The 27175-nt window shown below is 38.8% G+C and overlaps 2 protein-coding genes and 2 long non-coding RNA genes across 6 annotated transcripts; 3 read left to right on the plus strand and 1 right to left on the minus strand.

Annotated features, from left to right (window-relative positions):
- The first annotated feature begins 2542 nt into the window (after positions 1–2542).
- On the plus strand, positions 2543–4519 carry LOC110054008 (uncharacterized). The gene is made up of 3 exons (XM_020760340.2): positions 2543–2738; positions 3559–3693; positions 4203–4519. Exons 1-3 carry the CDS (start codon positions 2684–2686, stop codon positions 4361–4363), a joined length of 351 nt encoding a protein of 116 aa, XP_020615999.2. The 5' UTR covers positions 2543–2683; the 3' UTR covers positions 4364–4519.
- Positions 4520–7832: 3313 nt separating this feature from the next.
- Positions 7833–14902, plus strand: LOC149102025 (uncharacterized). Of its 3 annotated transcripts, XR_016202556.1 has the most exons (4): positions 7844–8054; positions 12422–12532; positions 12998–13044; positions 14711–14902. It is a non-coding gene; the product is annotated as an uncharacterized LOC149102025 (long non-coding RNA). The 3 variants fall into 3 exon arrangements; XR_016202557.1 differs by lacking the exon at positions 12998–13044 and having other exon boundaries at positions 7833–8054; XR_016202555.1 differs by lacking the exon at positions 14711–14902 and having other exon boundaries at positions 7850–8054; positions 12998–13603.
- A 1461-nt stretch (positions 14903–16363) lies between these two features.
- Positions 16364–17548, minus strand: LOC149102026 (uncharacterized). Its single transcript, XR_016202546.1, has 2 exons — positions 17438–17548; positions 16364–16825 (listed from the first exon to the last, which is right to left on the minus strand). It is a non-coding gene; the product is annotated as an uncharacterized LOC149102026 (long non-coding RNA).
- A 92-nt stretch (positions 17549–17640) lies between these two features.
- LOC149102027 (uncharacterized) lies at positions 17641–19763 on the plus strand. Its single transcript, XM_089275279.1, has 3 exons — positions 17641–17760; positions 18557–18697; positions 19305–19763. The coding sequence occupies exons 1-3, from the start codon at positions 17706–17708 to the stop codon at positions 19643–19645; spliced, it is 537 nt and encodes a 178-aa protein (XP_089131405.1). The 5' UTR covers positions 17641–17705; the 3' UTR covers positions 19646–19763.
- The last annotated feature ends 7412 nt before the right edge of the window (positions 19764–27175 follow it).

The following is a 27175-nucleotide window of genomic DNA, read 5'->3' on the forward strand; positions in this document are numbered from 1 at the left end:
ATTCAGTATCTGTCCATGGGTGTAAGAATTATTGCACCAGCTGACCGATGCGTTTTGTTGGTTGTTTGATAATGGGGTCTCATGGTTGTGGGTCTTGAAAAGCCTGAAGTGCTTTTGTACTATTTCTCATAAATCGAGAATCTTACTCGACAAAGATGATCACTAAAATAATCGATCGATTTTTGCCTCAGTCTGAAGAGAAATATGGACAACATTTCAAATGCTTATTGATATTTGCCTTGGCTTTTTGCCTTTTTAGCCTACTCCTAAAAACCCTCACCGGAATGTATGGCCTCAGGGGCCAAGTGGATCATTTTAAAGTGGTAGGGCTTAAAAATGTGGCCAAGGCAAACAAGCATTAGGTGTCACTGTTCCGCTATTATTCATACATTATCCACGTCATCAAGAGCCCTAACGAATAAACCTAAGCACAAAAGTGGTAGGGCTATAACCCTACCAGCCCCTGCCCTTCCGCGTTCCCTGAGCCTTCCTATGGATTCTCCCAAAGCACGAAAACAAGTTAAATTAGGAATGCTTTCAATTTTTGATTGATGTCAAACTCTGGAAAGCAGTATCAAAGACGACAAAACACTTACAAGAGAGAAATCAAAACCCCGATTAACTTTTTATCATCCATGCTATGAGCTTTTTTGGGTGGCTTCTGCACAAGCAGGCAAAGCATACTGTCGGTTTGCTGCTGCTTAAACGAGGAGGTACCGAAAATCTGGTCGTTGGTCCTTTATTTTATGAATTGACTTCTGTGTAGCACATTCTTCATTTAACTAACTTAGCTAATCCATGGACACGTTCTTAAATACCATATCGGTAGCTATGTGTGGGCAACACGGACAAATTGACCTTGGAGGATTCAACTTACTTTTTTGAATTCTAACCCAAACACTATCATGCAACTTCCAGAACCGAACTACAAAGTTCTTGAAACAAGCAATAGAAGCAAACGTTTAGAGATCCAGAAACCTAATGAGGATCTTTTGTGGGAGATTCAAACCAACGCCAGTAGACGAACCCAAACATGACCATCGATTGGATATTGTTCCGAGCTTAAGTACTCTGAATAAAACATGATAAACAACTTGAAGTCAGGAGACTCTCTCTGTGGGCAGTCGGCCCTAGAATCACAAGACTAACGCGGTAACAAAATGATTAGAAATTAATGATAACCAGGCAAACATACTAAATTCTATAAAAATTATTGAGCTCCATAACAATACCATAGTTTCCCACTTCCCGCTGATAATTTCAGAATATAAAGAATAAAGGCCAGTCTGCGTAGTTGTATTGTTACTTTTATATCGATGACTAAATACAAGGAAATATCAGTTGTTGTATATAGGTATTATAATTCTATTCGGTATATCAAGTCACTGACCTGATATGGGCTAATGAAAGAGGGATTTAAATCCATCTGGGTTATAAAGACATAATAAGAAAATACTAAAATTTTTAATCTATATCGGCGGTAAATTTAACCAATCTATACTTAACTCAGGGTTAGATAAAGTGATAAAAACGAACGACGTTTCGACCTCTCCGAGGTAATTTCCAAGTTCAAGTAAAATATAAATAGTATACACATATAAAAAAATCTAAAAATTAAATGGGAATGTAAAAACCTTAAACTTAACATACATAATTATCTAAACAAATAGCTTCGCACATATTGAGTCACAAAAAAAAGTTCCTAAATAAAAAGCATTTCAAAGATGAGGCAATCCAGTTTGTTCTTACACTTTCTTAGAATGTTAAAACTTTTCATAATGTTGTCTGATTCAATGCCGTGCTAGTTCGAAACGTCGTGACGTCGTTCGTTTTTATCGCTGATTCTTATTACCAAATATTATAGCATTGCAATATTAATTATTTTAGAATCGTAAATATTCATTTTTTAGCATTTTAGTCTCGTTTAGTGTCATCAAATAGTCCACTTGGGGTAAATACTTTGACGAAACTTAAATAAAGTTTCTTATGTTACCTTATACTTATCATTAAAACTACTGCTGTTGTTATACAGTGAACACCGGAAAAATAGGATTAAGACCATCAGGTTGATAGTTGGCCAATAAAGCACTATATATATATGAGAAGCAATTCAGCCTTATAAATTTTAACATGTTCTTATATAAAAAGAAAGTTGTATGGTATTATATCAGAAATAGTATTTATTTATGTGCTTTATTTATATGGAATGTATTTTTGCTGTGAGTAATAAACTGCTTTCCAAGAACGCCGTACCTCTAATCTGATCTAATAAGCGTTTGGAGATTTTCGAACATTGTCAACTGTAAGATTCGCTTGTCTGTCATTTTGGAGTGGATCTGTCAGGAAAAGAACACTTAAGCTCGGGGACTTTCTAAATTTATGCATGTTAATGGCAAATTGTTATTCTTGGGATTGTCAAACAAAAAGTCGTCATTATATTAGACCTTATGACGTGGTCAGTCCCTTGTCGTCTGTAATGGAAAAGAAAAAGGCTATAAAAAGGAAAGATTTATCCTAGCAAGCTTATACAACTTAGAGGACAGAAATAGGCAAGATCTCTTCGAGCAAGCCGATATAACTTAGTGAGCACATAAATACGCAACATCCAGTGTGTGTTCTTTCCACAGTGCGCAGTTCTTTTCATGCAGTTGTTGGAAAGCTAGAAACTCAAACACAGCTCACCATGAGACTTTGGCTTGTCATTGCTGTCGTGTTGCTGATTATTCAGTGTCAGAAAGGTTAGTTGAAGATACTTTTAAGTTAGGTGCTGTTTAACAGACTGTTTCAACAATTTAATCATCGACAACACACTTGTTGTAGTAGACCCCAATTAAGAATTTACCAGAGAAACTCGATAAAACTGAAGAGAAAAGAGCTGTACTTTCTCATTTATCTCTCTTGTAGCAGTTTGATGAAAAGTATACTAGAACAACAACTGACAGAGGGCAATAGATTGATTTTCGCTTGAGTGTCGTAAAACCAAAAGCAAACCAATTACTTACCACCTAAGCAACTCGGCCAATCTCAAGCCGTAATAAAACCAAAACCAAAACAAAAGTGATTTACTGATTACTTGTAACACTCAATTGAAAATCGCTCAGGAGAGATAAGTGAGACAAAACCTCAGTTCCTCGATGCGGAAAATAGTTTTCATTACATTACAGAATCATGCCTGGCGCAATTTGAAAGATTCAGAAAATTTAGGGGTCTTTTTTAGCCAGATCAAAAGATCGTGGCGCTTATTTGATAAAATAAAAAATGGATAGGCAAGTTACTGTTCAGAAAAAAAATGTTTGTAATATGGAGCAACGCGAATCATATGAATCCTGTCGTTGAAAGCATCTTTGCCAAGCCGAAAAGTCTTTTTCAATCCGGCAGACATAATTTCCTGGTTATATATGTCCTGTGCAGTAACGTGAAAATAATACTTCGAAAGGACGCTGCCATTCTTAAGATGGGGAAATTAAGTGTTAACTTATTCGGCTTAGTTGAAGTGTTTATAACAAGAGATAATCTCAGCTCTTGACCAGGGCTTTATTGTATCGTCTTTATTTTTAGTGCTAAGCTGTGGTGGCGGAGGTGGTGGAAGTGGCGGTGACGGCGGCTCTGGTGGTGGTGGTGGTGGTGGGACAGGTGGCGGTGGCGGTGGAGGAGGCGGAGGCGATGGCGGCGCCGGCGGCAGTCGTAGCCTTAGTAAGTAGTTTTCTTGTGCGTTCTCCGTTTCAAGTGAAGTAAAACAAGAGTTATTGACAAGAGAGGAAACCGGTCGCTCTCTTGTAAGCGCAATAAAACAGTACTATGTGATAACATAACAGAATAAAAAACATAGCTTCTAAGAAAATCAAATGTAACATGAAAATACCGATATTACGTTTAATTTTAAATCGTAATCGCAGAGGTAGACTTACAAATAAATATTTTTAAAAATTTGGATGGGCGGTAGGGATGTTGTTAAATGCCTTAAGAATCACTCTCTCATTCTTCTTACTCCTAAATGACAGAACACTTCTTTACTCTCTTTTTCCTGAAATAAACGATCAGTAAGTTAAAACTTATTAGATATTGCCCAGGTCTCGCTTTTATCCAAGAACGGGAAATTTGTGTTATCATAGCGGAGTTTTGTGTTCTTTTAATGTAGTACCAAAAGAAATAAACTTAGCCTTGGAGGAAGGCCTTTTTGATTTATTTTGTTTAATTTGTAGTGCCAACAACCCATGAAGGTGCAGTTCCAAAGACCCATGAAGTTGTATTGCCGACAACCCATGAAGGTGAAATGCCAACACCCCATGGAGGTGAAATGCCTAAGGTTTTAGAGAAAACAACCCATGAAGAAGATGGCGACGACGATGACGATGACAAATGATGACTGAACAATACTGCCTTCAATTTAACAAAGAAGCAATGCAGTCACAAGAATTGCCGATATTACGTTCAATTTTACATACAGTGTAATAATCGTAGTAGTAGACATAACATACAATTTAAAACAGCAAGGCAATAAAAGGTACACGAACATAAACAGCAGAGTTGTTTGTTCTAGTACATTTCCTTGTTTTAAGTGTGAGAGAAGTCACGTCCCACCGACTCTTAGTTAAACAGTTCACTAATGATGAAATAAGTTCGTCACGCACAACTTTAGAGCATGTACCCTGTGGTAGTATGAGAGGCTTTCAGAATCATTGCACAATTTCATTGTGTGGTAACTGATTGGATTCATAAAGGTCGCAACTACAGGTATAGTTCTGAAAGGACAAGGAGATCCGCCTTTCACGATTGCCCGGGCGGTGATATCTATTACAGATAGTATAATAAGAAAACAAACTACTAGAGAAAAAGCTTTATCATTTCAAAACCATTCAACAAAACACTAAAGCCGACCTTTGCCCAGAATGGCAAACACGAAAACAGCAATTTGACGTAATCTATCATCTATACAAAAGGAAGCAAACTCATTGGTTGCTAAAGCGATTTACAACTGAGTGTCGAAAGTAATCAGACAATTACTTTGGTTTTGGTTTTGGTTTTACTACGGTTTAAGATTGGCTGAGTAGTCTAACTGGTAAGTAACTGGTTTGGTTTTTGTTTGACCACGCTCCATTGAAAACTGCTCTATGCGTAGTAAAGAATTGTGATTGGTTTAGGGAAATCATGCCACTGTCGAACTTGACTCAAGCGTAGCTTCTCGTGGAATGAAAACTTACAGCGAAAAAAGAATTGAACTGCAAAATCTACAAAACTTATACGAACTGCTGGCAATATCAGATCTTTCTTTTCTCATCAGAGCAGCCCTGTGAGCCGAAAAACCTGGACGTTGCCTTGAATATTGGAGAAGTTGAAAAATACGCTCGGAAAACTCGCGGTTGCTGTGAACATTGGGGGCCATTCGATTCAGGAGTGTTCGTGACGGTGGAAATATGTGTCCTCTGTGGTTGGTGACTCTCAAATCAGTTTGATATAGTGTCGGAGACACCTTATAGCTGTTGTTCAGTTGGCCGAAAGCTGTAGTGAGCTATACTTTGCTCGCTGCTGTGCCCTGAAACGGACTGGAACATTCGCGTCGCAAAGCAGGTTATGTGTTTATTTTTAGCTTAACGGATTTTAAGAAGTGATGTTTTGATGTTTTGATGTTATCATTCCTGACATCAATCTGTTTCAACAATTATTTTGAGACTGAGAAAAGTTTATTGGGCTAGAATTCGAGACAAAGCAATAGTGCCAATATTGTGTTTGCTTTAGTCTCGCTCGACTGCCGCTTGAGACTGCTCGAATATTTTTTCTGAGTCTTTTTCTAAAAAAGAAACGGCTTCCCCTTTCTTCTTCCTGCTCGTATCTGTTCAATCCCTCGACAAGACTTTTTTGCAACTTTTCTTTCGACCAATCGCATGACATTTTATCTCAATTCTCAAAACTTTTAGCTATTTCAAAAAACAGTTGGAAAAATATTTGAAAATATTGAAGCGCCGCAGCCAGGATAAAACATGGTAAAAATTTAAAAACGATCGCTGGCTGAAACGATTAAAAAATTACAAGCCTACGATTGCCCGAACTACAGTCTTGGACGGTACGTAAAATGTGAATGAAAAGTAGTAAAGAAAAAGGAAAAAAAATGAATACAAATGCGTAAAATTGCGAAATAATAAAAATGCAAATAATTATGAAATTCAATATTTGTTGAGAAGAATGTTATATTGTCCAGGTAGTGGACATCAATTGTTGTCTGGAGTCAGTTTAGTATGCCACGCCTCCAGTGTCTTTCTTGTTCTAAAAGCACCTTTATCAATGATAGAAGCGTTTTCAGAGTCAATGGCGCGATCATGTCACCAGGCACGATTTACAACACTTGCGCCTTTGGCCTCAGTTTTGAAATTTCTGAAATGTTCTTTTTTCTGGTGTTGAAAGCTCTGCCCGTTTCTCCAATGCGGCACCACGAACAATTGGCACAAGGAATTTTGTACACGACGTCTATCTGCGAATCCAGCGAAGGTCGAAACTTTGGGGCCAGGAACTGTTGTTGTAGGGTGATCAATGGTTTGTTTACAACTGTAACGTCAGTTTTTTTGAGGACGCATGTCAAAGGTTCGGTTACACCTTTGACGTAATTAAGAGATGCGAAAGATTTGCGTGACTCGGTTGGTTCAACCATCTTGAAAAACATTCCAATATATGTAACAACATTTTCTAAAAAAAGAAACATAAAAACATGTCATATATGAAATAGTATTTGTTATAATGACGTCAATTGTGCGTCTGTCCTCTAATAGATCATAGGTGAGAACCAATCAAAATGCGAGAATAACTTGACTTATAATATAAAGTACAATAATCCTTCAAGGTTGTTTTTGGTGAGAGAGTTTTGACACTTTTGGGTAGACTGATGGACTAGTAGGGGAGACAAATAGTTTAAAATGGGCCAGTGTCAACTTCTTTCCTTTTGCGAACAATGACATTATATTACTGTTTTAGATAGGCGTGCCGTGCTTTTGGTTTTTTAGCATGAAAATCTTCCTAATTTTCGGCCATTTTGATTCATTTCTGAAAACTAAACGTCTTTCGCAGTTACGAAGTCAATATGCAGTAAACTGTTCCAAACTGTTTATAATAATGGAATTGATCTATTTTCCATTATTTGGCTCTCAAAAATCATTTTACCTAAATGATTCAGTACTGAGAGGAATTTAAGGAATTTAAGAAACTTGTCATTATTATTGGGAGGAAGAATGCACCAAAAGAGCGCATGGCTAATTTGTATAATAACATGAAAAGTGACACGGCGGATAATGGGAATAATACTATTATTTCAAGACTTTACTTTTGGCTGATCACCACTGTAATGTATAGCCTAATCCATGGAGTGTCCCAAAGCAGGCAGCCAAGCTATATCAGGAATACTCGAGTTTTTGATGGATGTCAAACTCTAGAAAGCAATATCAAATAGGAAAAAACACTTACAAAAGGCAATTTAATTAAAACTTGGACGCCTTCATGAGCGTCTTTCGAGTTTTGCACAAGCGGACAAAGCATAGCAAAAAAAAAAATAATGGCATTTTTAAATTAAAAAAAAAAAAAAAAGCCTGCATTGATCTTTTTGGAGAATGAATTTACGACGGAAATTAAAAGGTAAGTTTGTGTGGCACGGGTGGCCTTGTTTGCGTTATCGTTCTTTGGTTTCAGAGCTATTCTTTCCTGCTTCTAAAATAGAGACGATAAGAAAGGACAATACAAGAGAGTATTTTTTATCCACAGTGAATGTGTCTGGTTTATACAGATATAAAAAGGAAATACTGAGATTTCACAGCATATTGCAGATAAATTTAGCCAATCTATACTTAACATGAAGGCTGATATACAGTAAACCACCTTTCCGTAAACGAAAAATGCTATAAGTAGGAAACACTCTCCACAAATACCGTACCTCTAGTCTGATGTAAAAAGCGTTTGAAGGGCTTTGAAACTTGCCACAAGAGAGATTTTTCGTTTGCCGGTCATTTTGACGCCCGCCATGAGACTTTGTGTTGCCATTGCTGTCATGTTGCTGATCATTCAGTGTCAGAAAGGTTAGTGAAGTGTCTGTTGGGCTGCCTATGCACGTGGAAGCCTCTGACAAGTATCATGGGATAGGTCTTGTTGTTTAAAATACGTGTGGGTGAGAACGGCAAGAGCGAGTTTATACTGTTTTCAATGTGGCTTAAATGCGAATAAAAGAGTGGTGCAGTAAGTTGAAGTTACTTTCATATCAAGTGTTTGCTTAGCAGACTGTCTAAATATTTAAATCAGTCTAAGACTGACGAATTGATAGTAAATCTCTTCTAACAGACTCCAATAAATTTACCAGAGAAAGTAGCTCGGCAAAACTAAATGCAAAGGACTATAATTTTACAGTTTGTCTCTCGTAGCAGTCTGATAAAACGTAGACCAGATCGAACAACAACTGATAAGAGAAAATGGTGCAAATGGCAGTTCAAAGTATTTTGTTTTCAGGGCGGAAAGCGTCTCTTTATCCATTTGAAATAAAATGAGATTTGATCTTATGTTAGTTGGGCATTTCTTATGAGAGAAGTGACACAGCCATATTTTGACTGAAGATTACCTCAATTCTCACAATGTGAGAGGAAATGTTCATTACAGAATTGTATGGGGAATTTGAAATAAAGGCGAACGTGGCACTGATTTCACATATAATCATAACAATTACAATTTCCTCAAATGTCATTGGTGCATAAACTGCTGTATTTTGCTCTAAGTAATCTGCAAAGCTGTAATCGGACAGTGTAATCGGACAGTGTAATCGGACAGTGTAATCGGACAGTGTAATCGGACAGTGTAAGCGGACAGTGTAATCGGACAGTGTAATCGGACAGTGTAATCGGACAGTGTAATCGGACAGTGTAATCGGACAGTGTAATCGGACAGTGTAATCGGACAGTGTAATCGGACAGTGTAATCGGACAGTGTAATCGGACAGTGTAATCGGACAGTGTAATCGGACAGTTAGCTGCAATCGGACACCTGTAATCGGACAGTTACATGAGCCAATCATTTTAAGTCCTCTCCACCAATCACAACATTGATTACAATCACTATGGTAACCAATTCAAGAGACTGACTCGAACGAGCGCGCAGCGCGAGTTCGATTTGAAATCACAAGTATGATTTCAGACCAAAATTGCACGACACGAAGTTCAATTTCAAGTTCAAGTTGAAATCGCACGATTTTATCGCCTTAAATTTTAGATTTTTGGTCCTAGTAGCCGGTTTGTTAAAAAAAGCGGAACCGGAAACGCTTTTACGTCTCATTTAGTATCAAAACGATGTCATGTGACGAAAACTCATTCGAGCATGACAAAGAAACAAGCAGTTCTGAAATCAGAACGAAAATAGTTTACTTCAGGTACATAAGTTCAGTTCTCGTCGCCTGAATCAATGATGGAAGGCCTTCCTTTCTTTTGTGGTTGAGGCTGAGACTTTCATTGTCCTTGGAGAAGGAATTTGAAGATGCATCCTGTGTAATTCTGCGATCGCTTTCTTTTGAGTTGTGCACGATGCCCAGTGGATAGTAGGTTTTTTTTTCTTTTTAACACCGTTTAATGGCATGATTTTAAGGGAGTCCAGCTCGTTATCATCTCCTTTTCTTTTTGTGACCTCGGCGTAGGACCCAAAACTCAGGACCTTGTCAAGTTCTTGCGGCGCCATTTCTTTCAAGATATTTCAAAGATGGCGGGACTGGCACCGGCTTCGTAAGACGTTCATTCATTCACTGTTTTGTGCAGTGGGGCGTATTTTGACTATGTTTATTCCCAGCGACAGAGTTGAGCTCTTTTGCTGCTTCGTTGGAAAATACCGGAAACCTGGAAACATCTACCTTCTTGAGATGGCTCTGAATTTGTTGTTGTGTGGTTTTCGTTTGTTTATGTTTTTACTGGACTCGGTATCATACGGATCTTGAGCAGATGTTGAAGAAAAATCGCCAAAATATTCGTCCAAATGGGCACCGAAAGTTGGAAACTTCCATTAAAGTAGGTCTTCTGCCTGAAGGAGCTCATAATCGTCATTCAGAAACTGGAATTAATTAAATTCGTCAATTTTTGTTGGAAAAAACTACAATAACGACAAAGTTTTGGCTATAGTAGTTGAAAAATTCTCCACACAATGGCTTTTTGCCTTTCATTTTCCTAAAATTTTATTGATTACTTTAACCTTATCTTGAGATCTGATTGGCTGTTTTGTTTTACTGTCCCATTTTCATTGGCTGAGAAAAAGATGCGATTTAGTGCAAAAAATAGTGCGATTCGTAAATAAATCGCACCACTGAGAGCCAATCAGATTGCAAGGATAATCAGTGATTTCAAAATGGATTTAATAAAGTCTGTAATCACACTTGTGATTAACAAATGGGACTCCCGCTTCGCGGTCGTCCGATTTTGTTAATCACTCGTGTGATTACAGACCAATTGGACTCCACTCAGTCCTATTACCATTATTAATTAAATGGGATGGGAACTTACTGTTGAAAAGCCAATTTTTCGGAAGGCTAGAATCACTTTTCCATCCGGCGGTGTTTTTTCACTTTGAATATAATTAATAATAACAACCAAGCAGATATTCACTGGGTATTTCGTACGTCATAAGGCGAAAATAATACTTTTACTTGAATCAATTAGTCCTCGAAGCTGAAAGAAGCTGCCATCATCAAACATTAGAATGTGGTCAGTACTGCTTTTAAGGTATCAGTATAACCCATTTGACCATCCGCGCGCGGTCCGCTCTAGCGTTCGCGGCTTTAACAAAAACCCATATAAACCGTATATTTACTGGAAGCTTAATAACTACAGATTATGACCTGACCTGTTTAAAACGGTAAAAATTTACCGTGTTTCGAAAAGGTGAATATATTTACAAAGCTTCACGAACCCATAAATCAAGGTACACGCCCGCTAAATTTAGGCCGGAGAAAATGATAAACATGGCATCCGTTTCTTCACACATTGACCTCAAAAACCGTGTCTCAGATATTTGGCACATACGTTTGTTATTATTTGACAAGAGGATAAAGTTAGAAAAAGGAAAAAAATAGGACTGCCCGCGAAAAAAAGGCATAACTTTTTAATGAAAAGAGTAATCAGAATTCGCAGACACGGTTTCGTCGGCGTTCGTTCTGACAACATTCTCTCCGAATTTCAGCCAATTTGGTCCAGGGGCTGCCGACCTGAAACTCGAAATGCACGTACAACTCGCCTATTTTTTACTTTCGAGAAACAGAGAAAAAATAAAATTCGGCGGCATCCAAGTGTTATGAGATTATCACACCAAGGGAGACACCGCAGAGGAATCAACTTTCTGTATAACAATAGGACTATGACAGTTAACATGGAACAGGTACAAATTTCCGCGACGGCGCGCGGTAAATTATTCACCAGTGAATAAACCGCTTTTTCATGTGTGAAGTCAGAATTCCAAAGTTAGTAAACGTGAAATTATCTTTTGATTTACTATATTAGCGTTCGAAATTTTACGTATCGGTTGACTAATCTTCAAAATTATGACCATGTCACTGTTAACATGCCGAAGGCCCGTAGAAGGTTCCCGAGAAGATGCAAGCGCACAAAGGGAAACGCTGGAGAGGACGCCGTAAACGTGACTACATCGACTGATGTTGATGCAAAGGCAAAGATACTGGAAGAAATGACAATAGCTGGGTAAGAAAAAAAAAATGTTGCACTGCTGATTCTAATTTTGTACAATCGATCTGCCTGTCAATTTCGTCCACTTCTCTTCGTCAATCTCCTCTGCTTCGACAGTTTCTCGCAACAGTATTTTAGCGCGGCTTGCGCTCATTTCGGCTTGCTCGCTGGCTTCGTGATCACGATCGTTGTCGCGTTCATCCAGCAATTTTTCTTGATTGTAAAACGAACCCTTTGCCGCTTTCCGCTAATTTAGCGGCCCACTCTTTGTTGAAAGTGTTTTTTGCCTTCTTTGGCCTTCCTTTAGCCGATGAAAACGGGCAAGATCGCTCTGTCTTCTTCGAAGACATCCGGCACTGATTATGGCGCGCGAATCGCGTGTCAACTCAGCATGATCTTGATGTCATGTGACTTCTTGCCTCGATAATTAATTCATTTGACAGAACTTGTCAACTCTCAATTAAGTAATTAATATGCAAAACAATCTTTCTCGCGCAATAACTAGCGGCAGAAATAAGATTTTTTCGTGGAGTTTTTTTTATCTAAAAGATTACTTTAAGATTTATCCAACCGCTTAAAAAAGTAAAATTATGCAAAACTGCAAATTTTCCCCTTACTGATACCTTAATAGAGGGAAATTTGTGTAAAGTAATTGTAGCTGAATAGTTTACTTCAAGTGTAGCACCAGAAGACATAATTTCAGCTCTCGACAAGGGCTTTTTTAATCTTGTCATCAATTTTAGTGCTTAGCTGTGGCGGGGAGGGTGGCGGTGGTAGCGGTGGCGGCGACGACGGTAGCAGTGGTGGAGGCAAAGGAGATGGCGTCGCCGACGCCAGTAAATCCCCTAACTTTGGTAAGTAGTTTCCTTGCATTTTCTCGTCTTTAAGTGAAGGAAAATGAGAATAGTTTAGTAGAGAGAAATCCTGTCCCTTTTGTGCAATAAATCGGTACAATATAAGAAGACAAAAATCCTACCATAACTCTTAAGAAAATCATTTGTAGCAATGCAATAGTTGAAACGCTTTCAGCGGCAGATAACTATGTTGAAGTAATACAATGTACTCCTTAAAATTCATTTTCTTATTCGTCTTACTCTTAAAAGACCAATCGCTTCCTTTGTAATTCTCGTCGTGTTGATGGAAACGATAAATAAGTTTAAAACTGATAGTGTATGTGTAGCGTTCAGACTTACCTTTATTCAAGAATGGTAAATTTTTGTGCTCCTAGCTGAGTTTTGTGAGTTTTTCATTACCATGTCAATAAAGATAATCTTAGCACACGAGGTTTTTTTCATTTTATTTTGTGTTTTTTTTTTTAGTGACAGACACCCTTGAAGTTGGAATCCACGCGCAAGTTCATAATGCGGTAACTCATCTCTTTCATAAAGACCGCAACTAAAGCTGAAGTTCTGATAGGTCACGAGCTTTACAAGATTGCATGGCCGCTGATAGTGAATCCGCTCATAATCCCTTAACGATACTCAGATTTTATGGAGAGATTTTAACCTTTTTGGGTAGACTGATAGATCGGTAGAGGAGGCAAATAGGTTAAAAAGGGGCAGTTTTCAACTTTTTTGTCATTATTAACGTACATCAACATTATTTTACAATATCCGCGTGCATTGCTTTTGGTATTATACTACAAAAATCTTTTAAATTTTCGCCACTTTTGATACATTTCTGAAAACTAAACGTCTTTTATTGTCATCAAGTCAAGATATCAGTGAACTATTCGAAACTGTCCATAACCGGAAGGAATTGATCTATTTTCCATTATTTGGCTAGGAAAATTGATTGGGCACAAATGATTCACTTATGGGGGAAGTCAATTTTCAGAGAATTGTCCTCTGAGGTCGATGAGAACAAAACTCGCTGTTCCCACGGGGCCAATCATTAAGCGTTTTGTTATACCTTCAAACTCAAAAGTAGAAAAGAAAAAAAAAAAGCGAAAAAACCGTTTGCTTGACGCCGGCTGGTACACAAATTTACTGCGGTTTCAAAATGCACGTCCCAATCACGTGCAAGTCGAAAGTTCAAATTGTTGTTTCTCTGGGGATTTACTGATTTTTGACCAACGACACGTGACACGTTCTCTCCGATCGCAAATGTATGTGAGTTGGGAGTTATAACAAAATCATTTATACCCGCCATGCAATATTTGAAATACTTTTGTTATACCTCCCAACTCAAATACATGTACGTTTTAGAGGAGAATGTGTCACGTGTCGTGGGTCACAACATTAACTAACTAACTCTCTAGCGTGAACAAAACTTACCAACTCACTAAGGAAACAAAAAAGTTTGAACTTTCAACCCGCAGGTGATCGGGTCGTGCACTTCAAAACCGCCGCAGATCTGTTGTGTCAAGCAAAATTTATTTTTGCAGTTTTTCGTATTTTTGAGTTGGGAAGTATCGCAAAACACATAATGAGTGGCCTCACGCGAATCAGTGAGTTGTGCTTCCCTACGATCTCAATGTTCATCTCGGCTTCGCCTCGGAGTACATTGAGAGTCTCGAGGAAACAAAACTCACTGTGTCTCTTGGGGCCAGTCATTAAGTATTTATTAGGAGACGGTAGCTATGCTCAAGTTATATGCCTTAAAACCCGTCCCTTTCATAGATTAGAACAGTACTATGTCAGTAATCATATGAGAAATCATCAACCTTGAGAGGAAAACTGAACGAAGTTTCTAAGAAAATTATTTGTAATCATGCTCTATTTTGAATACTTTTAACGGAAGGTAGCTATGTAAAAGTTATATGCCGTAAAAATCGTTCTCTTATTCCTCCTACTCTTAAACTAAAAGACAGATTACTTCAATACTCTCGTTTTCCTGATGAAAAGAAAAGTATGTTGAAAACTGATCGTGTACCGCTCAGGTTTAATTTTTATTTCAAAATTGGACATTTGGGTTATCCTAGCTGATTTTGGTGTTCTTTCAGTGCAATGTCGAACCAAAAGAACTAAACTGAGCCCTTGATAAGGTGATTTTTTATCGCATCTTGACGTTTTTATTTTTTCGCCCTCTAGATAGGAGGCTACGACGTTGGCAAATGAAGACGGAACAAGATTGAGAAATCAAGCCATCACTGTCTTTATTTTAACTGAAATAGGCCATGCAGTTAAAAGAATTGCCGATATGCAGTTCAATCTATGTAATAATCGTAGCGGTAGACTTACAAAGTGATATAAACGGCAAGGCAATAAAAGTTACACGAACATGTCCAGTCTGCTTGTCCTAGCCCATACACTTGTTGTAAGCCCCACAGAACACACGTCCCACTGACTCCTCAACACTTCACTAACATCATTTAAGATGAAATAAGATCATGAACGGTATGAAACTTCAAAAGAAGTTAGCCTGTAACAATGTGAGTTCATTGTGAGGTCACTGATTTGATTGATTGTACGGATCCACAGTGGATCAAACACGTACAACAGAATTCCTGGGATTAAGTCCACATAAAGCCAAGATACTAGAAATCATTCTGTCAGTGTCATCTCCTAAGCCGGGTTGGATAGTGAGAATTTTGATTTCAGTTCTATAAATTTTCGGTGAGATTGTCTGTTTTGTTGTTTGTTCTTCAGTTTTGAGTTTGAAGAATTTGAAACTACACAAAGCATAAGGAGTGACAAGCATATTTACGCCATCAGATAAATCAATACTTAATTAAAATTAATACTTATTATGGATTAATTGCATTGATTCACACTGGATAAAGGTTAACAGAATCCCGGAATAAAGTCCACATGAAAACTAAGACAATGGAGCTCATTGTGTTGGTATCGTCTCCAGGTCTCTGAATCTCAGATCGAGGTAGCACAAAGAGACGAACTACATTTTAGGTTAAATCAGAATGAGAACAAATTCTTATTTTCTTTTACTATAAAGCGTACTACAGGGAAAGTACGACAGCCTAGGAAATGGGTGCATAACCGTCCCAGCAATACGATAGTTAATACACCTTATTCACGATAGAGTGCCTTCATATGACGTCAACACAACCATTTTGGTGTTGCAAACAATAAAGGAGCAGCCATGTTGATTTACCAAACCCTGCAATCTTGGGAGTTAAACGGCTTTTGTTAGGTAAAAACTTTCTTTTGTTCCAATACATTTTGCACTGATTCCGGCCACGTGAGTGAGAACGTTTCATAGTGGTAAACCAGTAAAATTAACATAATAGTGCTAAATACCTTGGCTATCTCATAGACTCTCGTTTTAGATGGAAAGAAGGAATCCAACAAATTTCAAAACAACCATCTAGAAGTATTGGAGTTCTTTGTAAGATCAAGCAGTTTGTCGATGTTGCAAACCTTACACAGCTGATAAGTACAAGGAAGCCATATTTTTCAACATCTGTCCCTATGCTAACGACATTCTGTACACTGCACGTTGTTATAAGCGTTGTTAAAGTGTTTGTGTGCTAAGAACTAAGGGTAAATGTATCAGTCGCCATCTTGCTTCTTCATTAAATTGACAGGTGGGATGTTTGAATGGATAAAAATATCTGGTAAATTGCATAGGATTTTGAATAAATTACACTTAAAAGAGTTCTCAGTTGCGTAGACGTTTATATATATAGCGCTTTCTCTGTCTGAGGGCGCGTGGTTTCGTGTGCGAACAAGGAGATTTCTGTTCTTTTTCCTAACATAACAAGGACTGCAACAAGGGCAACTGAATTGAAACACAACATTAGATCTGTTTAATAGTGGTGTTTTGTCTTTGTGTTACTTTGGTGAAGAAACATACTTGTGTTATTTTGTCCTTCTGTCTATATCAGGGTCGGCTAAACACCTACGATGTTGATATTGTCGATGTTTTTGTCTTTCATCTGTTTATTACGTGTACATACCCCGCCTTAACCCGAAAGGGGTTAAACACATCTAACAACAAGATAGTGTTTACAATAAATAAACAATATATCAAAGAGCTCATTAATTTGACCCTAATGCCATTTTCTTCTTTCTCATCTTCTCCTTCTCCTTCTTCTCATATCCACTGACTCTTTCCTCATTTACTTTCCCGCAGATTTGACGAATTAGTTGTTTTCATTTTCTATAAATATTGATTGTTTATCTGCTTATTATTGCTATTTTTACCTCTGGTATTTAACAGCCAAGCTCTTTGTATGCAGCTTGAGTCTGAAAATGATATAGGATAATACCAAAATACAACCGTGACAACTGATATTTCCTTGTGTTTTGTCGTGTATTAATATATATAATCGAAACAATACAATTACTCGAATTGACCTTTATCCAATATACACGATGCAAAAATTGGCATCTGGTAAAAATAAAAATAAAAAATCGACAAAACTAGACTGAACTTGCAGAGTAACAAACCTGCATTGTAATTTGAAGAAATAATGTACAAGAAGAGTAAAATACTAAGGTATTATTGAACTGGTGGTCTTATTGGCTTAATTAATCCCAGGTTCTGTTTCTAATCTTTCAAAGAAGACAAGACAAAGTAAGAAAGGACAATACAAGAAAAATTTAAATCCATCTGGGATATACAGATATAATGAGGAAATACTAAAATTTACACGGCACTTTAAGTATACACTGAAAATAAATTTACCCACAATCTATACTTATCATCGTTATTATTAGTCATTCCATGTTGGCGTTGATCGATCAAGAAAGCAACACTTAAGTTTGACGACTTTCTAAGTTTACTCATGTGAGGTCGATAATGGAGAGGCTTTATTTTTTGGGATTGACAAATAAAAGGCCGTCATTATACCAGACCTTATGACGTGGTCAATCCCTGGTCGTCTGTAAAGTGTTTGTACACAGGGTGCCTCGTTTCTATAAAAGAAAAAAAGGCTATAAATATGAAAGGTTTATCTAAGCAATCCTATATAACTTAGAGGCCATAAATAGAAAAGATCTCTCCAAGCAAGCCAATACAACTTAGTGCGCACATAAATACGCAGCATCCAGTGTGCTCTTTCAGTAGTCTGCACTTCTTTTCATTCAGTTGTTAGACGGCTAGAAACGTAAACGCCGTTTCACCATGAGACTGTGGCTTGTCATTGCTGTCGTGTTGCTGATCATTCAGTGTCAAAAAGGTTAGTTGACGGTACTTTTAAATCAATGATAACACACTTGTTCTAGCAAACTCCAATTAGGAATCTACCAGGAAAACTCGATGAAACTGAAGAAAAAAGAACTGTACTCCTCTTATTTGTCCCGTAGCAGTTTCATGCAATTATACTGGATCAAAAACTGACGGAAGGAAATAGAGCGTTTTTCAGTTGAGAATCGTAAAACCAAAAGGAAACCAATTACTTACCAGTTAGACAATCTCAAGCCGTAGTAAAACCAAACCCAAGGAAATTGGACTGATTAATTTCAACCCTCAAATGAAAACCGCTCTGGCTGAAAAGTGACACAAAACCTCAATTTCTTGATGCGAAAGGAAAGTTTCATTACAGGCCGGTACAGAATTGCCTCGCGAATTTCAAAGATTCAGAAAGTTCAGGATTTCTCTTCCGCCAGATCAAGCGATCGTGGCACTGATTTTGTAAATAATAAAATCGGATGGTAAGTTTCTGTTAAATATGGAACAATATGAATCGCATTAGAATCCTGTCATTGAAAGCCTTTTTTTTGCGCGGCCAAAAGTTTTTTTTTCCTTTTCAATTCGGCAGTGTTTATTTACGTTTAGGAAAACAATGTTAACTAAAAGTAAATTCCTGGCTATATATTTCCTGTGCATTAACGCGAAAATTATACTTCTGAAGGAAGCTGCCATTTTGAGATGGGAAAATAAAGTGTAAACTTATCCGGCCCTGCTGAAGTGTTTACAACAAGAGATAATCTCAGCTCTTGACTAGGGCTTTATAATATCGTATTTATTTTTAGTGCTAAGCTGTGGTGGTGGGGGCAGCGGTGGTGGCGGCGACGGCGGCACTGGTGGAGGTGGTGGTGGTGGGGAAGGCGGTGGTGGCGGTGGTGGAGGTGGAGGAGATGGCGGAGCCGGTGGCAGTAGACCTCGTATTGTTGGTAAGTAGTTTCCTTGCCGTTAATTTCTCCGTTTTAAGTGAAGCAACCTGAGAATAGTTTACTAGAGAAGAAACCCGTCCCTTTCTTGCTATAGAACAGTGCAATATAAGAACATAAAAGCCCCCTCACCCGGGTAAGTTATGTCCCTGTATTCTCCATTTTAAATGAAGCAAAATAAGACTTATTCACTAGAGAGGAAACCTAAACCTTTCGTCCAATAAAACAGCACTATGTAATAGCATAAAGCCCACCTTGAGAAAAAAAAAAAACATAGCTTTTAGGAAAATCAATTGCATTCATGAAACTTTTCATATACTGTTGATTGGCGGTAACGATGTTAATATTATATACCTGACTCTCTCATTCTTCTGACTCCATTACTTACCCCATTCAGTACTTCCAAGACAGATTACTTCCTTGCTCTCGTCTTTCTGATAAAAGCGATAAGTATGTTAAAGCTTATTAAAATTGTACATCGTTCAGGTCTTACTTAACTTTATCCAAGAATGGGAAATAAGCTGAGCCTTGTGTTCTTTCAATGTCGTACCAAAGAGATGAACTTAGCCATGGATAAAGGCTTTTTTGATTTATTTTGTTTATCTTTTAGCGCCAACAATCCATGAAGGTGTAATGCCAAAAACCCATGAAGGTGTCATGCCAACAGCCCATAAGGGTGCAATGCCAAAAACCCATGAAAGTGTAATGCCAACAGCCCATGAAGGTGTAATGCCCAAAACCCACGAAGGTGTAATGCCAACAACCCATGAAGGTGTAATGCCAAAAACACATAAAGGTGTAATGCCAAAAATCCAGGAAGGTGTAGTGCCAAAAACCCATGAAGGTGTAATGCCAACCCATGAAATTGTAATGCCAAAAAGGCCTAAGGCTTTAGCGCCATCCATCCCTGAAGAAGCTGACGACGAAGATGACGATGATGATGACAAATAATGACTGATCAAGATTGAAAAATCAGGTCCTTACGTTCAGTTTTGAATAATGATCGTAGTGGTGACTTACAATATAATGTAAAACAGCAAGGCAATAAAAGTTACACGAACATGAACAACTTGATTGTTTTAGCACATGTTTTTGTTTTAGGAGTTAGAGAACGCACGTCTGACCGACTCTTAGATATACAGTTCACTACTGATGAAATAACATCGTCATTCACCGCTGTAGAACAGTTATCCTGTGGTAGTATGGGAGGCTTTCAGAACCCATGCACAAGTTTAGTGTGAGGTAACTGATTGGATTCATAAAGGTCGCAGCTACAACTATAGTTCCGATAGTAGAAACGCCTTTTACGATTGCTGGGGCGCTGATATTTAAAAAATTAAGAAGATAAATCAGTTAAAGGGAAACAAGGGTCTAGAAATCTTTTACCTAGAAGAAAAGCCCATGTGTACAGGGGTTTAAAAATAGTTTTCATTTGGTGAAGCTCCGCCTTGAATTGAGAAGCAAGAGCGCTTGGAAATCGTTTAAAATTACGGCTTTCCAACACTACGACCGTCATTTTGGAGATTAGGAATGATATCGTAGCTATGACGCAGAATTAGACAAGGCTGGTTTTTGTGATGAACCTAAATCTGTCCTTTACACGCCAGAATTATGGTTCACTTGCCTCGTTGTTGCAACACTGACAAAAACGCCAAGGGACGGGTCACCTTTCGTAAGTTACCCGAGGATGAAAATCGTAAAAAAAACGGTGGCTTGCTAAGACAAAACGAGTGGGTAAATTTGAAGCCCGGGAACTGTTTTGTCTGTAGCAACCATTTTACCGCCAATGATTACGAGCAACATCTTCAAGTACGTGGATTGTTAATATTATTAGTACTTCGCATTCTCATGATCAATAATGCGCGGTGTTCCGCGTTTAAAGTAGATTTTATTGCCGTTATATTGAAAGGATATGCTAAATTAATTCTTGAAAGCAGGTGCCAATTTTCTGTGCTTTGGCGCCAATACAATATTAAAACACTTATATTAGTTCACGAAAATAAGCCTTAGGCCCGTGTTCTATTTTCATTTGTCTTGGGAATAAAAGCTAAATTTAAGGGATTATCCTGGGTCGGTCCAAAACGTGGGCCCCTTAATCCGGACCCCCTTCTGGAACCAAACTGGACCCCTTCTGGACCCCAATCTGGACCCCCTATTTTCTCTTCCAGAAAATACGGGTTCCTGATTTAGATAATTAAACTTAGACAGGAGCCATAATCGGGGACGGAGACCGTAAGTCTTGGGATCCGCGCGCACCTATGATATGGGACAATTTGTCTATTTTTAGAACAAATTGCGCCATCGTGACGTCATATATCCGCGCGGATCCGCGCACATGTCGGGGGCTCTCGCGTGGATGTTGTCACGTTGCCTGATCAAATGGTGAGAGTTGAGAGACCTTGAGAGTGTATCTTGCGTAATTTTTCACAGCGATGGCAGGGAATAAGGCAGGGAATACGAACCAGGCCGCTTATACGTAGTTTTATGCTCTGAGCTAACGGAAAAGGTGGGTTTTTCAGGGTCGAAAACAAGACTTCAATCTCCCGCTGGGAACGAATAAAAAGATCTGCTCGCGCTAGTTGTAAGCTTACGCGTATGTTTCTGCGTTTGCTCTGAGTTAAGAATATAGCAAGAAAACTCTCTACTCTGGTATCGAGTTAATTTGTGAGTTTCTCAGACAATGGTTAATCATAACCAAAACCTGTTTTCATGGTTTCTTATTGTTTCTGCTTGTTTGGTGAGTTTACAAAAGTTTTTGAAAGGAAAGTCTGAAGCCTACAATTAGCTCATTTGCATAGTGCAGCTCGTGCACTTTCAAGTCCGAGTCGATGTTTTCAATTGTCAACAAATCTCGACAAAGATTTCTTTCGTTATCTTTTGTGCTGAGATGCTGCAACAAATTTCACGAACGCAAAAAAGGCTACTAACATCATGTGTGTTTCTTCAACGTAAACATAGTGAAGTTTTACACTGCGAAAATGAAAATAGACAAGGAGTTTTGATAACTCGATCAACAAAATCGAAATCGTTATTCGAAGTTGATTAAAGAAAGCGTCGTCGTAACTTTGCTGATTATTTCTGCTTTATTCGCATATTTTCAGCCTAGCTTTTAATATCTTCTCAAACATTTATCAATCTCAAACATATTCAAAAACTATAGAGTTATTGTTTGAGTTCGATGTACCCTTTCACACGAAAGTACGGTGGAAGTACAATTTGTCATGTTTACTGACTGTACAAAACACGCATCGGCGGGCGCTCTCATTCATCGACAACAGAGAATTTAGTGAATTTTTACACGAATAAAACTGAGCAGTATCTACGGACGTAAAGTTATTGGGCCTTGATAAAACATCAAGCGTTGCTTTCAATTCACGTGAAACTCAAACTAGCAATTATTTTTTTTTACTTTTCAGTCGCGATAGACTGGCAAATTTCTCGCAAGCGTGTGGCAAGAGGAGTAGGAAACCATGAATTCTTGAAGCTCTGCCATATTTAAATATATCCAGCTAGTTTTTTTGCTGTGTAATGGAAAAGCTGTTAATCTTCAACATATGTGAAATTTAAAGTGGAGTAATGTACTGCTCATGTAAAAGAAGCATCCGTCGGAACACAACTTGGTCAGCGATATATATCTAAGCTTAAAGCGGAACATACCTAAATTCGACACTGTCTTACTTCACTCAAACTGGAGCAGCTTACGACGAAAATACTTAAGCAAAATTCCAACAGACGTAAGCGCGTTGAGTTGTGGGCCAAAAACATGAAAAATTTCGGAAATTTCGGACGCCATTTCCCCCGCGCGACATCCGCAAAAATCCTCGCAGCATGTACGCGCGTGTGCCGCAGGCGATGGCGCAATTTGTTCTAAAAATAGAATTATTGTCCCATATCATGGGGACAACCCCAATACTAGAAATGGCGCGCGCTTACGGTCTCCGTCCCCGATTATGGCTTTTGACTTAGAACATAACACGATGAAATCTCAGATTTAATCAGTGAACAAAATGTGAAGGAATTAATGAATTCATGCAGCGTTGTGCCTAGAATAATAGGGAGTTTACGAAACCGCGACGCCGACGCCGAGGACATATACGACGGCGACGGCGAGGACGACGCCTAGTAAAAAGTGTGTTTCTATTTTACTTTGGAATTTCTCATTTATTTTGATCTATTCAGTGTGTTTGTCGGTATTAAAACTTGCCCCTGCCGAATATGCTACAGATACGTTCAGTTCCAAATAGAAATACGAAAAATTAGCCGTCGTGGTTCACGTTCTCCAGACAACGCAGAATTTGGTTTTTTCACGTTTATGTTTTGCAGAGGACGGCAAAGAAATGTACCAAGAATTATAATGCACGTGCACAGCCATTGTTCTCCTCATTAAACCTTTTGTTTGGTGACGTTCTCGTTCCCGTTGCCGTCGTGTTTTGCGTAAGGTCCCTAATAGGGAGTTTACGAAACCGCGACGCTGACGCCGAGGACAACGTCGATTAAAAAATGAATTTATACTTTACCTACGAATCTCGCGATACTCTTAAGTCATTTACTTTGTTTATCACTGTCAAAACTATCGCAGAACTAAATCCGGAACACAGCGATAAATTTGAAACAGAAATTTAAAAAATTAGCCCTCGTAGTTCACGTTCTTCAGACAACGCAAAATTTGGTCATTTCACGTTGTTGTTTTGCTGAGGACGGCAAAGAAATGTACCAAGAATTATACCGCACGTGCACAGCCATTGTACTGCCCATTAATTCTTTTGTTCAGTGACGTTCCCGTTGCCGTTGCCGTCGTGGTTTCGTAAACTCCCTAATATAATGGCTGCGGCCGTACTATGAGATTGAACCGGATTATTTCAAATTAATCAATTGCGATTGACCGGGTTACCAAAAAATCGAGTTTGGTTAATTTTAAACTACCTTTTTGCGTGGTCTAACCCAGGTTAGTGGTCTCTTATCAGTGCCGTTCATTGGCTTTTTCGTGAAATGTGTCAGTTACCACGGTCTGTATGTGAGATGTTGTTCACTGTGGCACAAACAAGTGCATAATTTCCTACTGAACATGGCGCGAGGTAACAACAGTTCGAAACCGTTGTATTACTAGAGCGGATGTCAAGTTTTTTCCTAATATGTGTCGGATATATCATATCAGTCAAGGTTTCAAGGAACCTTCACGCCTGAACCATGGCCTGAACAGGAAGCGCCCATTCACCTTATATAGCTTAGAAGGAGAAATTTTAATCGAACTCCGCAAAGAACACATGAGTACGTCAAAGGGAAGGGCAGTTCGTTAAAATGGCAAGAAATGCAGATGAATGAATGAATTCGTGAACAATGTTAATTGAAGTGCATTTTCAAAACGTAACAGCTGTGGACTATGGACAGTTCCTAGATGCCATAATCCACGCTTCTCTATTGATAAAGTTGCTCGGAAGCGAGTGTTTCTTTTTGTCATAAATAAAAGAATGCGCAAAGTTCTTAGTCAAAGGACTCGATGTTCATCAGGAGGCTATCTCTATAAAGGCCCGTATATAAAAGTCATGCATGGTAGGATTCCTGGTGATTTCCTCAAACCATCGCTGATTTTTCGTATGGAGTCAAATTCGAGGACGATTCATTCGACGGCGATGGAAAACACTGACGTCTACACAAAATCAACATCGTGTTTGAAAGAACTGCCTTGGAGATTCGTGAATAGTACGCATGAGAAGGAAGACAGACGGCCTTAGCCGTAAATGTAATTAAAGAAGCTGAAGAACACGAAAACAAAGAAAAAGAATCAAGAAAATAAAAGACCGTAGTTCTCAAAGTCTGTCATTTTGTTGGTTTATCCATGTCACGACGTCAATAATTGAGTTCACATACTCCATAACCCATTTCAAAGCAGCCGCTCATAAAATATAACCCGGTTGTTTCGTCATAACCAACCTTTAATCGAGTTAAGTGTTTCGGGAATTTTAACCAGGTTTATAAAAAATAAACCCAGTTAACTGCGGCCGTAACCATAATATCATTCTAGACACAACTCTGCGTGAGTTCATTATTTTTTCACTTATTGCTCACTGATTAAATAGACTTCATCGCGTTACGCTCTTATCTTATTTATTTAAATCAGGAGCCTGTATTTTCTGGAAGAAAAACCTAGGAGGTCCAGATGGGGGTCCAGGAGGGTGTCCACATGGGGTCCAGATGGGTTCCAAAAGGGGGTTCAGTAGGTGATCCAGATTGAGGGATCCATATTTTGTACCGACCCTTCATTGAGCGAGGTTTTTGACTTGAGAACATAAAACTCAAACGAGATTATTTGTGAGCTTTATGGAACTGCCAGCAGTTCGGAATAAAGGTTTTGACTTCATCTCCTCAGTTAAAACCGTAATTTGTTAGTTGTTTTAACTTAAGCGGAATATACATCCTTGAGATTTTACACGTTTCGGAACTGGAAACAAAATAATTATACAATTGTGTGGAACCCACATTATTTACCTGTTTCTCCTCAGGTTACGCTGCAAAAATCTTGTTGTACCTAGGATTAGACATCTTAATTAAAAGTTCTAGATGTTTTACACGGGTGTGGACAAAACGTGGGGTAGGCCATGGCCTAAGCCATGGTGTGGGCCATGGCATACCCTGTGGTCTACACTATGGCCTACCGGTGGTCAGATTTTTAAAAACATTAACAAAACATCAGTAAGAGTCGAACGAGTTAGCTGGCATAAAATTATATCCCTCTCATAGGGGTATACTAAAAAGTCACTAACATGATTCTCAACATCAGAGGGAACGAAAAAATGCAAACCTTACAGCGCGCAGCCTTGAAACATGTTATTTCTCGTTGTCTTAGACATCTAGCTTCTCCAGCCAAGCAATCAACCGTAACGGCAGGTTAGGAGGGAGGGGAAGGGCCCGGGTGGGACTCTCATATAAAAAAGACGTGGGTGCTGGTCGGAAATTTTAGAAAGAACCCCTGAGAGGTACCAAAACTGCGTTTTTAACCCCTAAAAGGTATGGCAAACCCCTGTCATTTATATATGGGATTCCCCCCTCCCTGGGAAAGGGCTGATACTACGTGGTCGCTGAGAATATCCAAAATGGCTGCTCCACGATCCATACCGGTTGCCAGTTTGTAACATATTTTGGAGTGCTAGTGTAAACATCTAATGAACGGCATTAGTGACTGTTAGTGCTGGTGTTAGTGACTTTTCGTATACCCCTATTAGAGGGATACAGGAAACCTCGAGGGATATAATTTTATGCCACCTTACTCATTCGACTCTTACTGATGTTTCGTTCATGTTTTTAAAAATCTGACCACCGGTAGGCCATAGGGTAGGCCGCAGGGTAGGCCATGGCCTACACCATGGCCTAGGTCATGGCCTATCCCACGTTTTGTCCACACCCGTCTTACACTTGATCCAAGCATTATTTACTTTAAATGTATTTGAACCGGTTGTCTGATCTCGCCTCAAACCTGCAGGGTAGTGCATTTCTCAACTTTCAACATCACCCTTCCGTAAGAGATCTGCTTCCATTTGGTAAGTACTGGATTACTGATCATACTGTTATTTCGAAAATCAATTCTGGCGTTTTCACTTTGCATGGTAAAATGCTTTTGAAATCATGAACTTTTCCAATCATCCGCGATTTCTTCGTGTCAGAGATAATTGGTTAACGAATTCTTTATGGCAGCACTTCTTATTCGCTATGTTATAAGTTCATTGTATAGTGTTAAAGACATATGTCACTACAATACAGAATGTTACAATGCAAGCTTTTCAGTGCTACCTAAATGAATGGGGTTTTGTTTTGAACCAGTTGCGTGGCCTCAGTTTGAAAGTACACTATGGCCTCCTCGGTTCATTTTGTTTGGATTGACATTCGAAACCACTTGCGTTCGAGGTTCCTTTACGTGCGAGCGTTCCTTAGCCTGAAGGTTGTACTTTTTATACTTGGACACCAAAATGCTTTATCTTGTACATTATTTGTGGAAAGTTCACATCATTTCCAAGAATTCTTATTGCTCAAAAAAGTGGGCTGGTGCCAAAAAACTTAAGCTAGATTGTGTTATATCCCGTGCGACTTACACGAAGTCGTGGTTAGATGATATATATTTAGTGTGACTCACATGAAGTGTGATAATAAAAACCATGTGCTTTTGGAGTGTTACATTGGCGACGAGGAGAAAAACAAGAGAGAATTATGACGGAACAAACAGCAGCAACAAGTGGAGCAGCACAAGCGATTCAAGTCGTCACAGAGACTAGAAACCTTCGAACACAGCCATTTATCATCCCCGACGAAGCGAACAGCGTCGGCAGCATGGGAAGAATGGCTGGAGGGAATTGAGCGAGAATTCCGATACTTCAGAATTACGAGGGCCGTCGATAAGAAGGATGCTATAATAATTTACGGCGGGAAAGAGATAGCTCGATTAGAAAAGAGCCTACCGGATCCAGAGGTGGAAGAGGGGTACTTGAAGTT

The sequence above is a fragment of the Orbicella faveolata genome, unplaced genomic scaffold (assembly GCF_042242905.1).
Source record: "Orbicella faveolata isolate gen_17 unplaced genomic scaffold, um_ofav_v1 contig_36, whole genome shotgun sequence".
In the NCBI taxonomy this organism is placed as follows: Eukaryota; Metazoa; Cnidaria; class Anthozoa; order Scleractinia; family Merulinidae; genus Orbicella; species Orbicella faveolata.